Source organism: Trachemys scripta, chromosome 7 (genome assembly GCF_013100865.1).
Source record: "Trachemys scripta elegans isolate TJP31775 chromosome 7, CAS_Tse_1.0, whole genome shotgun sequence".
NCBI lineage: Eukaryota > Metazoa > Chordata > Testudines > Emydidae > Trachemys > Trachemys scripta.
The window spans coordinates 4257078-4272409 of NC_048304.1; the positions used below are offsets into that span (position 1 = coordinate 4257078).

Sequence of the window (15332 nt, forward strand, 5' to 3'; positions counted from 1 at the left end):
AGCCGCCGGCCGGGCACTTCCCTTCCCGGGCTCCAGCTGCTCTGCTCCAGCGGCTGGGGTCTGGAGGCACGGGGGCTGCCCAAAGCCGGTAGCGCTGGCTCGGGCAGCTCGGCTCTTAAACAGAGCCGAAGAGTCAGGGGAGAAGCAGAGCAGCTGGAGCCCGGGAGGGGAAGTGTCCAGCCAGGGATGCAGGGTCCGGAGGCAAGGGGGCTGCCCGAAGCCCAAGTGCTACCGGCTTCATGGTTTGCCACTCAGCCTCCAGACCCTGTGCCCCCGGCTGGGCGCTTCCCCTCCCGGGCTCCAGCTGTGCTGGGGAAGCACCAGCCGGGGGTGCAGGGTCTGGAGGCTGCCCGGCAAACCGTGAAGCCGGTAGCGCTCGGGCAGCCCTTTTCGCGTGGCTGGGAGGGAGGAGGGGGAGTTAGGGCGGGGACTTTAGGGAAGGGGCGGGAAAGGGGCGGAGTTGGGGCGGGGCCATGGTGGTAAAGGGGCGGGGCCACGGCCCGTGGAGTGTCCTCTTTTTTTATTTTTTAAATATGGTAACCCTAAAAAAGCATGAGACGTTTCTAAGGATAATGGGCATATACAGCATTTCCCTAATAAAGAGGTTTTGATAGAGTTTTGGAAGGGATATAAACCCACTTGATGGTAGTGGTGTGGTGGAAGGAGTCGAATCAAGCTGGAAGGAGTCGAATACCATCTTGTTGCACAAGAAGGGCTATCGAGAAAATCTTAAGAACTACCGCCCTATGTGCCTGCTGTCTCACATCTACAAGCTCTTTACAAAGGTGATAATAAACCACTCTCGCAGAGTCTGGATGAACAACAGCCGAGAGAGCAGGCAGGGTTTCGAAGAAATGTTAGCATGATCGACCATATATTTACCCTTAGCCAGCTCCTAGAAAGAGCGAGGGAATACAAACTGTGAAAAGGCCTTTGATAGCATCGAGTTTAACGCAATATTAAAGGCGCTCACAGAGCAGGGCATTAACATGCAGTACATCAGTTTGTTGAAGGAAGTGAATAGTGGATGTACAACAGACATTACTCTCCTCGAAACTCCCCAATCGAGAAAGGCGTAAAGCCAGGAGATACGATTTCACTGAAACTATTCACTGCTTGCCTCGAAATGGTTATGAACAAGAGGAGTGGTGTCAATGTAAACGGAGAACAATGATCTCATCTCAGATTCGCGGACGACATCGTACTAATTGCCGAAAGCACCAACCAACTGCAGAATATGCTACAAAGACTCAACAAGAAAAGCAGTCAGGTCAGCCTGAAAATGAACCGCTGCAAAAAGAAATACATGCGATCAGACATCTTACTAAAAGTCCGAATAACGGTAACAGGAGAAGAAATCGAAGAACTTTCCCTGTGGGGAGATTATCCCAGAGCTGCCTTGTCCACAATTCCGTTAAGCATCCGGTGCGGGCCAGTGTCAGAGAGCATACTGGACTAAATGGATCCCTGATCTGATCAGTATGGCCGTTCCTATGTTTCTGTGCCAGGTAAAAGAGAGACATGTAACACTTGGGCTAGAACCCAGCACTTTGGGTTTCAAAAGCACACTTTGCTACCAAAGGGAATTAAAATGAGGAAACTTGAGAATTAATCTTTTATTTATTTATTTTTTTAAAGAAAGAAATTTGAAAACTTGAGTTTTTCTTCTGAAGGTTTGAACCATTACAGAAAATGGATATTGGGCTTAGGAGCTGCAAAACAGATCTGGAATGACCTCCGGCGTGAGCGCCATTGCTGGAAAGGAGCTATTGTGCTGTGCATGGCTGATTCCATGCACTGCTCCCAAACAGTTGCTCATCTGGCCTGTGATTTTAGGCCAGCTCTGAACCAGGCAGAAAAAGAACGTTTCTCCTAATGGTTTGCAGTTTTTTAAACACATTTAATCTTCAGAAAGCACCAAACATCCCAATGGGAAATGAGAGAACTCTGATTTTTTTTTTTTTTTTTGGTGAGGTCTCTTCACCTGTGGAAAAGGCCAACTAGTAATTACGTATAGCTTTGTCCACAGCGTGCAAAACCAAGACGCAACAGTGGTGAGATGTTGAGAAAATGGAGTTCAGCGTTAGCAAGAGGAAAGCAAAACAACTGTCTGGAAAAATAAAAACATCTCCCAAGGAGCACTGAACTGAAACCTGATCTCCCTAAATGGTATCCATTTGCACACAGGTTTTTAAAGAGACAAGAGACCCTGCATTATACAGATGAACAGAAAATGTGATTACAGATGCACCGATACTTTTTTCCCTCAACAGAGCCTGAGTCCCCATTTAATTTTATTGCAGAGCATCACACGTTTTCAGAAGACACTTTCAAAATGCTTACTTAGCTGGATCTATAATAGGTGCTGTACCTCAGCTGATTAAAGGGACACTGCCAAGGTTGGTAGGTCTGAAAATTGATCTACTTCGACAGAAAATCCCATCTGGAAGGTTTTTCCCTTCAGGATTCTTTCCATCTCTTTCCTCTTTTCAAACCAATTGCAGCTGTCACCAGAAATAAAAACAAAGCGAACAGAATAAAAGTCTGCACAGTTTACAGTTAAACTACCGGTTAGTAAAGCAATGCCCAAGTCCAGGGTCAGGCACCTCTGTTTTCTTTGAGTCACAAACTAAATCACTAGTTTTACCTTTTTTTAAAAAAAATGTGATTTTAGTGGCAGCAATGATGGGTTTGGAGAAATCTAAATAGATAGGAAGGACCCAATAGCATACCCCTGAACAATCCCGTAATCCTTGCTTATTTGCCAGAAGCAGTGCAAAATCTACAGGCCTGACTTGTGACTGTTGAATACTTGCATCTTACTGCACTCAATACTAGACTTGCCTTGAGTTCTACTGCCAATGTTTGTGATTTTTACATAGATATTTTCTTATTTTTAAAAACATTTTTCACCCTTTTATTGTGTAAAAGACTCCCACAAACAGGGAAGACTGTTCAAGAGACTTCTCTCTCTAACGTGCCTTCCCCTTACCATATGATCTGAGAGCCACACAATCTTTAAATTCTCCTCACAACTTTCTGGACGGTAGGGCCTTGCTATCACCCCCATTTTACAGATGGGGAATTGAGGCATAGAGAGACTAAGTGATTGCCCAAGGTCTTGAAGGAAGACTGTGTCAAAGGAGGAATGAACCTGTCTCTCCCAGGTGCCAGGGTAGTGCTCTAACCACTGGGTCATCCTTCCTTTCTCACTCTGGGAGGAAACAGGTAAAACTTTAAAAACCACACTTGTGTCTGAGAATGCTTTAGTTACCACTATTATAAGAAGCACCTGAGATTATTAGAATTGGAAGAGTATGGAGAAGAAATACTTCCCTGTTTTTGTTTTTTCTTTGTTATGTTTGTTTTTGTTTGTTTGTTTCTATATACTTTGTCCGTTTGCTGTTGCTTTTTTGCATCTGGTATCATTTTGTGCATTCTCAATATGTCCTCTTGAGTTACTTTCTCCTTTTCTTAATGTAGGTCTCACACAGCAGCTATAAGAAAAACACTTTTTTTAAAATACAGCAACATGAGTATTAAAGCCACAAAATCTGACAGAGGTAATTGGGGGCATGCCTTATACTATTTTTAAGTCGTGAAATTGTTGGGATTTTTTAGCGCCGTCCCTTTAAAGGCGGAGTGAGCTAACCCAATAATGTAAATGCAGTAGTGAATGTTCTTTGACCACTAGATTAAATAACCTCCATGAATTGTAGAAATGGATTAAACAATGGCTAGGTTAGCTAAATAGCAGCAAGGCAGGCAACAACAAGGAAGCAATGAAGTGGCAGGAGTGGTTAAAGCTGACAGTTAATTAAATGGCAGATAAAATGCAGAGCAAGTGGGGATTTGTGTAACTTTCAACTGGGTCTCAGAGGTGTGAGAGTCATTCAAGCTTTCCCTTGGTGTCTGGCCCTTCGCTGCCCTGGAGTGACAGCTGTGGTGCACCTGCGCTGTAACAAAGGCTGGCTTACAAGTCAGACTGTTTAAAAAAACAAAAGGACTGCATGTATCTCAGCTTGTGCCAGATTGAGGGACGGGGCTATGAGGGCCAGCCACGTTCTAATGCTGGCCAGGGCCGGCTGCTGACGACTGTCCGTCTTCTCTTGATAGGGAGCTGCTATTGGGCAATCTCAGAGCGTCTTGGTGGTTCTGGAATTGGCAAGCGGGCGGTCAGTGTAGCCCACACAAGGTGGTGGTGAGCTGAAGCAGGCCTCTCTCTACTAGTCGTGCTGCTGCAGCTGTCACCTTCCTTCCCAGGCAGTTTTAACTGTTGCATGAGCCGAGTCACGTTCAGCTGGGTTTAGTGTGCAAGGTTGTGTGTGGCGTTGTGACAGACTGACAATTTCCTGCAATATCCTGAATGAACTTTATTGAGTTAAGTTAAACCTTATTGAATTAGGTGTGATGCCTTTGGGGTTCATTGTGTTAAAAATACAATTGTGTATTGGTTATTGTGGAACTGTATGTAACTTCTCTAGGAAACTGACTAATGCACCCTCTGGAAGGTATTAGGAACGTCAAAGGGCTTTTTGGAACAATACGTGTGAAGTGGATTTCCTAGGAAGTAGCTGGGGATAGATGGGGATGCAAATCATCCACTTCAAATCCACCCTTTTGGAAACTATGCCCTGGGGAAGAAAACCCATTTTCTACAAATGTCTTGCTCCGGAAGCTCCAGCTCAAAGACCCCGGAACTGTAGAAAGGGTGTTTATAAACCTGTTTTGAGTTTGCTAGTTCTGTGCTGAGGCTGTGATAAACTAGTGACCACAGGGCTTCCCACTTGGGTGGGAGTTTGAAGGACTGTTCCTGCCAGAATCCATGTTTGGGCTGGAGTTAATTCTGGTAAACCTATTAGCATGCACGGAGGTTATTTCATTGTTTTAAATATGTTTTCTCTGTAGTGCTTTTTACATTCAGAATAAAATAGGCTTGCACAGAAAGAACTTTATGGTACTTATAAATGTAGCAATTATATCTGTTAACTCTCTCTGAAGAGGAAGCAAGCAGGTGTCCTTTTGCAATCTGTCTTTGCTGTGAATGACATAGTGAAGGCAGAGAACTGTGCCTGAAAATGCTGTGATCAGAAGGGAGAGACACATGAGTCTCCACCCAGACAGGCAATGGCTGGGGAGCTAGAAGTGGAGAATGGTACCCTGGCTGGATCACTGAGGGGAAATACAGATGCAGTTCCCGGAACTACCACATTATGCATCAGGTAATCACAGTGGGTTGAGTTGTGTGAGTGTGAAGCAATTGAGAAGGTTGGGTTGTGTGCACATGAATTTCTTAGTATATGCACGTGGTTAAACTAACCGTGGTTTGCTTCTTTCGTGAGGTCACAGCTTTGGGATTATTGTTCTGGTGGCAGGACTTGGAATTACTTTGGTGGGCATTCGAATTAGGGCAGCCGGGTCTCTCAACCCCACAAATGTTGGACAAGGAGGTAGTGCCTTTTCCTGTGAATTAGGCATTAGCCCAGCTTTACCAAAGAGGGTTGATTTGCATAGAGACCCTGAACTATCTGACAGGGTTCACAGTTTCTTCAGTGCAGGGTGTATCTAGCCCTTGGGAAACTGCAGGCCCAGAGCGGGTTGTGTGGACAGTTAAACTATTCTGTATTTGAACATCAGAAGCTGACAGCACGGGTTGGCCGTTGCCTCCTCCACTTGAGCGGCTGCTAGCATAGGTTGAGGTTGCTAGAAGTGGAGCTGTCGTTCCCACCCATACTTCCATATTGAACTCCACTGGCTCCTTCCTATGAGTGTGCTGTGGCTGATGCCCAAGAGGCAGGTTGGCTGAGCAGGCACCAGACAACCTGGGCTGGCTGCCTCCTCCTCCTACCTGCCTCGCTCTGCTGCACTGAGAGGCCAAGTGAGGGCCAGAGGTAAAGATATAGGGAGTGTGGGAGAGTCTTCCCCCTGTTAAAGCAGATAAAGACCTCCCAACTCCTCTAGCATTGAGTGGCTTGGGGGAACCATGCCTCCTACATCTTTCTCACTGGCTGATGAAGTGAAGACTCACGGGACATGGAAGATCTGAGGTGGAAGGGAGTGGAGCCTGGCTAGGGAGTTACTGGGACCCCACACTTTCCTTCCACAGATGAAACAACAGCACTACATGAGGGAAGAAGAGCTGTCCCAGCTAGGAATCTCCTATTTTGGATTACTTTTCTCAGCAAAAAGATCTGCGCTCTCACCCTTCTCCAGCCCTACCTGCTGGGTCCCCATCTTTTCCAGTGGGAATAGAGAAGGAAATCCCACCCACCAGATAGCACCCTGATAACTAGCATACATTATCTAGATATTACACACAGTCACCCTTTGAAATGCATCAATCTCCTGAAGTGCAGGAGAATAGAAATTCAGCTGAAAAATGCATTCTTCTGAAACTATTAGCAAATGTGGGTCAACCTTAACTAAGGGATTGTCTACATTACCTGCAGGACTGATGGGCAGCAATCGATCCAGTGGGGGTCGATTTATCGCGTCTAGTTTAGACACGATAAATTAACCGCTGAGCGCTCTCCCGTCCACTCCGGTACTTCACTGGAGCGAGAGGCACAGGCGGAGTCGACGGGAGAGCGTCAGCTGTCGACTCACCGCAGTAGATCTAAGTACGTCAACTTCAGCCACATTATTCACATAGCTGAAGTTGCGTAACTTAGATCGGAAAATCCCACCCTACCCCCCAGTGTAGACCAGGCCTTATACTTTCGGCTGGAAAACACCTGATTAAAAAAAAAAAGTCTAAACATTTATTTTTGACTTTTTCATTTCAAAATGGCTTTTGTTTTTAAATTTGGCCATTTTGGGGGCAAAAAAGGATGAAAAACATCAGAAAACAACTAAAATGAAAAACTCAGGAGGAAAGAGAGATTTCAGTCAACCAAAACATTTCAGTCAATTCAAAATGAAATTGTTCTGAGGTTTTCAATTCAATGAAACTTTTCAAAAAATGGTTTTCAGTTCTAATCAAAACAGATTCCCCCTTCACTCCCCTAGTTTGGCCCCCAAAACAAAATATCCAATGTATATGCTCATTTCTAGGGGAGAGCAGTAACTTATATACTCATTCAAAAATAATCAACACCTCTCAAATTTTAAATATCCAGTACTGGCAAAAAAACAGTTTGTGACCGAGTACATGCCAGAATTTATTTCCCAAAATTAAATTGAAAAGTAATTTTAAATAATGAATGTGGTAGTGTAATATGTAAGCTATTCTACAGACACCCAATGAATAGGGGAAAAGGCAAAATTTCTCATGTTATTGGTTGCTAATTATTTGCTTAGCTCTGTTGCAAACAAGTGACAGAAATAAGAACATACGAACAGCCATATGGGGTCAGCCCAAAGGTCCATCTAGCCCAGTATCCTGTCTTCCGACAGTGGCCAGTGCCAGGTGCCCTAGAGGGAATGAACAGAACAGGTAATCACCAAGTAATCCATCCTCTTTCGTCCATTCCCAGCTTCTGGCAAACAGAGGCTAGGGACACTATCCCTGCCCATCCTGGCTAATAGCCATTGATGGACCTATCCTCCATGAATTTATCTAGTTCTTTTTTGAACCCTGTTATAGTCTTGTCCTTCACAACATCCTCTGGCAAGGAGTTCCACAGGTTGACTGTGCATTGAGTGAAGAAATACTTCCTTTTGTTTATTTTAAACCTGCTGCCTATTAGTTTCATTTGGTGACCCCTAGTTCTTGTGTTATGAGAAGGAGTAAATAGCACTTCCTTATTTACTTTCTCTATACCACTCATGATTTTATAAACCTCAGTCATATCCCCGCTTAGTCATCTCTTTTCCAAGCTGAAAAGTCCCAGTCTTATTTATCTCTCCTCATATGGAAGACGTTCCACACCCTAATAATTTTGTTGCCCTTTTCTGAACTTTTTTGAGATGAGGCGACCACATCTGCATGCAGTATTCAAGATGTGGGCATACCATGGATTTATATAGAGGCAATATATTTTCTGTCTTATTTCCTATCCCTTTCTTAATGATTCCCAACATTCTGTTAGCTTTTTTGACTGCCACTGCACATTGAGTGGCTGTTTTCAGAGAACTATCCACAATGACTCCAAGATCTCTCTCTTGAGTGGTAACAGCTAATTTAGACCCCATCCTTTTATATGTATAGTTGGGATTATGTTTTCCAATGTGCATTACTTTGCATTTATCAACATTAAACCTCATCTGCCATTTTGTTGCCCAGTCACCCAGTTTTGAGAGATCCTTTTGTAGCTCTTTGCAGTCCGCCTGGGACTTAAGTATCTTGAGTAGTTTTGTATCATCTGCAAATTTTGCCACCTCACCTCACCACCATTTTTCCAGATCATTTATGAATACGTTGAGTAGGACTGGTCCCAGTACAGACCCCTGGGGGACACCACTGTTTACCTCTTTCCATTTTGAAAACTGACCATCTATACTTACCTTTTGTTTCCTATCTTTTAACCAGTTACCGATCCATGAGAGGACCTTCCCTCTTATCCCATGACAGCTTCCTTTGCGTAAGAGCCTTTGGTGTGGGACCTTGTCAAAGGCTTTCTGAAAATCTAAGTACACTATATCCACTGGATCCCCCTTGTCCACATGCTTGTTGACCTCCTCAAAGAATTCTAGTAGATTGGTGAGGCATGATTTCCCTTTACAGTAAGAGAATAAGTCATTTCATGGTGACTTGTTACTTTTTAGTTTATCAATTTGTTCCAAAACCTCCTCTAATGATACCTCAATCTGGGACAGTTCCTCAGATTTGTCACCTAAAAAGAATGGCTCAGGTTTGGGAATCTCCCTCACATCCTCCGCTGTTAAGACCAATGCAAAGAATTCATTTAGTTTCTCCACAATGGTCTTATCATCCTTGAGTGCTCCTTTAGCATCTCGATTGTCCACTGGTTGTTTAGCAGGCTTCCTGCTTCTGATGTACTTACAGTTTTTGTTGCTATTATTTTTGAGTCTTTGGCTAGCTATCTGTTCTTCAAATTCCTTTTTGGCCTTCCTAATTATATTTTTACACTTCACTTGCCAGAGTTTATGCTCCTTTCTATTTTCCTCACTAGGATTTAACTTCCACTTTTTAAAGGATTCCTTTTTGCCTCTTGCTGCTTCTTTTACTTTATTGTTTAGTCACGGTGGCACTTTTTTGGTTCTCTTATTATGTTTTTTTAATTGGGGGTATACATTTAAGTTGAGCTTCTATTATGGTGTCTTTTCCATTCAGCTTGCAGAGATTTCACTTTTGGCACTGTACCTTTTAATTTCTGTTTAACTAACCTCCTCATTTTTGTGTAGTTCCCCTTTCTGAAATTAAATCTACAGTGTTAGGCTTCTGTGGTGTTTTTCCCGCCACAAGGCTGTTAAATTTAGTTATATTATGGTCACTATTACCAAGTGGTCCAGCTCTATTCACCTCTTGGACCAGATCCTGTGCTCCACTTAGGATTAAATCAAGAATTGCTTCTCCTCTTGTGGGTTCCAGGACTAGCTTCTCCAAGAAGCAGTCATTTAAGGTGTCAAGAAAATTTATCTCTGCATCCTGTTCAGGAGCGCCGCCAGCTTTTTTGCTGCCCTAGGCGGCGGAAGGTCCCGCCCCTGAAATGCTGCCCCCGACAGAGGTGGCGAAAGGTCCCGCCCCCGAAATGCCACTGACGACCGGGGCGGCCGAAGATCTGGCCACCGCGGTCACCGCCTCCCAAATGTTAGTGCCCTAGGCGACCACCTAGGTTGCCTAATGGGTTGCGCCAGCCCTGATCCCGTCCTGCGGTGACATATACCCAGTCTATAGGGGGATAGTTGAAATCTCCCAATATTACTGAGTTTTTTATTTTAATAGCCTCTCTAATCTCCCTGAGCATTTCACAGTCACTATCACCATCCTGGTCAGGCGGTGGGTATTATATCCCTACTGCTATATTCTTATTTTTCAAGCATGGAATTACTATCCATAGAGATTCTATGGTCCAGTTTGGTTCATTTAAGATTTTTCCTTCATTTGATTCTACGCTTTCTTTCACATATAGTGCCACTTCCCCACCAGCATGACCTGTTCTGTCCTTCCGATATATTTTGTACCCTGGTATTACTGTGTCCCATTGATTATCCTCATTCCACCAAGTTTTTGTGATACCTATTATATTAATATCCTCATTTAATATGAGGCACTCTAGTTCACCCCTCTTATTATTTAGACTTCTAGCATTGGTATATAAGCACTTTAAAAACGTGTCACTTTTTAGCTGTCTGCCATTACATGATGTAATTTTCATTTGACTGTTTCTGATCAGATCCTACCTGTATTTTATCATTTTCCATCCTGGAGCCTTAATTTGGAAGGTTTGAACTGAAGGTGGGGAAGGAAGGTTTAATGTCCCTGGCCTGGTCTACACTGGGGCGGGCGGGGATCGATCTAAGATATGCAACTTCAGCTACGAGAATAGCATAGCTGAAGTCAACGTATCTTAGATCGACTTAGATTGACTTACTTCGCATCCTCGTGGCGCGGGATCGACGGCCGTGGCTCCCCCGTTGACTTTGCTTCCACCTCTCGCCAAGCAGGAGTTCAACAGTCGACGGGAGAGCAATCCCCGATAGATTGATCACTATCCGCCGATCCGGCAGGTAGTGTAGACGTACCCCCTGTGTCTGCTGGTTTTACTCCCCTCTCTGGATTGTGGCTAGATCATCTCTGCCGAGGATGTGGTTTATCTGCGCAGAAGAATACTAGGGACGTTTTTGCCCCAGGAGCACAGGATTGCATTATCAAATTTCAGAGGCTATTGTCTCGACTCTGCCTGATGTGATCTTTATCCCTCCTTCTTGCAAAGGGCCCTTAAATAAGTTATTTTAAAAATATTTTAAAACAATACACTAAGGGCTAGATCCTCTTCTGGTATGAATTGATGCAGCTCTGCTGACTTCCAAGAAGCCACATTGACTTGCAGCAGCTGAGAAGCTGGCGATTTTCAGTGGCTAGCGGACTCTTCTTCGGTAACTTTGAACTACTATTTAGCTAAGAAATTTGTGGCGAGAAATCAGCTGTTCGGTTTGAGGCTTTGCAGGGGCTTTAACGTTTCTAATGTTTTAATGTATTCTGAGGACTTTCTCTCTTTTGATTTAGCCTTTGTCGCATTATTTTATTGTCCCATATATCTTCAGCATTTGTTGAGGAGCCATTGTAAATGTGAGAACTAAGCAGCTTGCTAGATAACATCTTCCCTCCCCCCCCCTTTAGAAGATTAAACTGAGACTGTTCTGTCTGATGCCAGAATAGATTTAACCAATCATGTATCCTTTATATGTAGGTCAGTCAGCGGGACAATCCAGCACTGGACCCTATTATCCATGGGTTGAAGGGTGTCGTACATCATGGTAAGTAGCTACTTACATTTTTTTTTTGCTGGAAGGGTAGAGGGCTAGAATATTGTCCTTAAGGGATCGGGTCACCCTTCAAAGGACATATTGAGATGTACATTCTTCATTCACTGATGTTTAAGGGCATTAAAGCCATTATTTGATTGGTACAGATCAGACTCATTTGTTACCTGAAAATGGGTGTGGGTTAACAGTAAACAATTTGTTTCTTTTCAATCAGTGCTTTAGAATGTGTAAGTTATAAATCAAAACTTAGTACAATATATCATTCGTATTAGTACTTCAAATTCAGTGCAGACGTTTCATGCCTGCTATTTATCTTGCATTTGGTCTAAAAATACTCCTCTGAAGTTTCTATTTGTTTATAAATTATTTGTCTTTCAAATTTAGGGAGCTGATAATGAAACAGAAAATTAACTATCTGTGAAAATTAATTAAACTTTGCAGCAGATGAACATCTTTCTAATGCTGGCATAAATATAATCATTCAGCTGTTCTGATGCATATAAACCTATTATCCTTGAACTTATAGAAGGTCTCGAAATAAATATTAATATATTTTATATTTTTATAACTAGTTTTACTGAGGAATTATCCTGAAACCTTATCATTAGTAATGCGTCATTAGCAATGACATCAAGATTCTCCACTTCTAACATCCCCTTGTCAAGTTTTAATATAATGATTTGTAAAGTTTTAATAATCTCATTATAATTCAAAAGGCATCTGCAGAAATGCCGTTAGGTACTATAATAAATCTCTGTTCTGTCTATACTACCGCAATAAAACATCTTTGCACCTTTTCAGAGGATTGTCTTTAGACATTAGCTGGTGCCATAGAGCTTAACAAACATTTTTTTTCTCTTGACTAGAAACCTAAAACTAGTTGACAGTGTTAGATTAAAACAAATAGGATTTTGGATTAATTGCTATGCTTTCAAAGTCATTTAACATTGCAGCTGTGCACACCAATAAATCTAGTGCAAGTGAAAAATAGGGGTTAAATGATAACATACCACAAAATCTTTCATTGAGAGAATTTTCCATAGGTTTTTGCCATTTATAAATTGCCGTGTTCTACTGTGAAATAAAAACTACACACTGAGCTGAAATAGATGTTATTATCCAGTTCCCACTGAGTTACAAAACAGGCTGGCAAAAAAATAAAATACCAAGGATGAGTTGGGCAGTTAGGATTTTCCGGCCTTAGGTAATTTGACACTGAAGTCAAGCTGCCATGTAAGTGAACCAAAATCTTTTTTAGGTTTGTAGTCTACCTGCTCTCTCTTTCAAGGCCCTTTTCCCCTGGCAAAGGTGGATGGTGTTTAATCCATCCTGTTCCTTTCCCACTTTTTTTCCCCAAAACTGCTGCTGAAAAAACTGCTAGCGTATAATCATGTTGGAGTCTAGTAAGAGTACCCCATTCCCCAAAAAGTTAGTCTGGTATAACATGACCCGGTCCCTAGCTTGTGGTTCCGTGGCCACATAATGATATTCTTGGAGCTGCCTAGACACAGCAGAATGTGGGTGGATAAAAGATGTTTATTTTTGTTTCACTCACAATGCACAGAAGACCACAAATGTTTCAAGGGGAGGAAATAGGTTGATATATTTCAATAACTTGCTTCCTTTAAAAAACGCTAAGAAAAAAAGAGGAAAATCTTGTTTTCCTTCCTGTTTTGGCTACTTAAAGCCTTACTTTTTGGTGGGAAAAAGGCTTTCTTGGAGGGAGGGGGATTTTAAAAAAATAGTTAGATTCAATACTGCTAGCTTCTTTCTTTCTTTCTTTCTTTCTTTCTTTCTTTCTTTCACTATTTTGGTTCTGTGTAGAGTAGTGAGACATGTAACAGCTTCAGTTCTACTATAAGTGCTTTCATTGCTCTATTTGATGTAATTTACCTAAAGCCTTATGTGGACCCATTTTTATAACTGAAATAAATACAGAATCCCCAGGGGTTGCATCTTAAAGGGGACCCCTGTTTGTCATCAGTTATGCCCCGTTTAACTCTGATTCTCCTGTAATATGGACTCCAGCTGAGTTGTACATTAGTTAGATGGAAACTCTTATGGAGTTTGGACAGTTTGCTAGTGGGAGAGGGAGAGGAGAGAAGAGCACACCAATGAATACAACCAATACAAACAAAAGAAGATGGAAATGGGCAAAATAAGGAACTTGAATGTCTTTGCCATTTGTGGCTTTTGGCTGCCTAGCTACCGCTATCACAGTAACACCTGAGAGCATGTGTGTGCATGTACATATGTATAAGATGATAATGGAGAGTGTACGATCCTTATCTTTGGGCTGGCCATGTTGCTCATGAGTTAGTTATATTCATCCCAAGGTAGTCTTTATACCATGTCATTGCTTACTCTACATGTGCCATATATTAAAAATAAATCAATAAATAAAAAGTCCATTTTAGAAATGTTTCCAAAAGTTATTTAAAGTGGTGGTGGTGGTGGTATCTTCCATATCTCTCTGCCTGTCACCCCAGATACAATGGGCTGGCTCATTCTGCAGTAAAACTCTCAGAAGGAGACTGAGGAGGAGGAGAACTCTGCCAGGATCCCCCAGTGGAGATCCACCACCAAATTCTAGGGATCCCGAGGTATCAGTGGGGGACCAGGGCCATCTTTGTGGAGGCGCTCAGCCTCTCCTGCAGCTTTGGCTGTTCGTTTTCTTCCACCTTCCCCTCCATTGAAACAACATTTGGCAAATAATGGTGTAAACTAGCTAATTATCATGCTGTTTTGGTAGAAAAAGTCACCCAACAATAATGATGCTTTTTATGTATTTGTTTGCACTATACTAGCACCTAGGTCAGGAGCTCCAATCCAGGATGAGAACTCCATTGTGCAAGAGGCAGTACAGAAACACCATTTCATACAAAACAATTGTGCTGTTATACCTGCCAATACGTGTTATACAAAACCAATACATATGGTTTTTCCATTTTTTCCTGGAAAGTTCTTTTCGTTGTAAGTGCCCTTCCAGGGGTGAGTGAACATTTTAAATGTCAGAAATACTTCCTGTGGAAGCAATTTGAGCTTGAGATTTCGTCAGGGATTTGAATTACTCACTAATTTGATGGAACATAAATAATTGTGCCCTTCACAGTGTCACCGGTTTAGTAATGATGATAGAGAAATGTACACATAAAAATCAATACGGACTTAGTCGGTGCTCAGAATTTGCTTTATTTCTTTCATCTCCAGGCATAATTTCCTAGAATCTTAATGTCATATTAAGCTTAATTTTACAAGAAGAAACATATAAAGTTCCTTAGCTGGAAGGAAAACTAGTGATGTGCCAAACATCCTAACAGTGTTGTGGAGAAACGACAGTGCTTTCAGGTTTGCTTCATGTCTTCCTGCCTCATGGCACATTCGCATCACATGCTACAGACTAGGGACCGAATGGCTAAGTAGCAGTTCTGCAGAAAAAGACTTAGGGGTCACAGTGGACGAGAAGCTGGATATGAGTCACCAGTGTGCTCTTGTTGCCAAGAAGGCTAACAGCATTCTGGGCTGTATAAGTAGGGGCATTGCCAGCAGATCGAGGAACGTGATCGTTCCCCTTTATTCGACATTGGTGAGGCCTCATCTAGAATATTGTGTCCAGTTTTGGGCCCCACACTACAAGAAGGATGTGGAAAAATTGGAAAGAGTCCAGCGGAGGGCAACAAAAATGATTAGGGGTCTGGAGCACATGAGGAGAGGCTGAGGGAACTGGGATTGTTTAGTCTCCAGAAGAGAAGAATGAGGGGGGATTTGATAGCAGCCTTCAACTACCTGAAGGGGGGTTCCAAAGAGGATGGAGCTCGGCTGTTCTCAGTGGTGGCAGATGACAGAACAAGGAGCAATGGTCTCAAGTTGCAGTGGGGGAGGTCCAGGTTGGATATCAGGAAAAACTATTTCACTAGGAGGGTGGTGAAACACTGGAATGC

General features: G+C 42.7%; 1 protein-coding gene across 5 annotated transcripts in view; it reads left to right on the forward strand.

Moving 5' to 3' along the window:
- The window catches only part of PTPRG (protein tyrosine phosphatase receptor type G), a 607840-nt gene that overhangs the window by 428354 nt on the left and 164154 nt on the right, over positions 1–15332 (forward strand). For all 5 annotated transcript variants that reach the window (XM_034776330.1, XM_034776331.1, XM_034776327.1 and 2 more), the window contains exon 6: positions 11316–11382. In XM_034776330.1, the coding sequence (XP_034632221.1) occupies positions 11316–11382 (67 nt within the window). The remainder of the gene's footprint in view (positions 1–11315; positions 11383–15332) is intronic.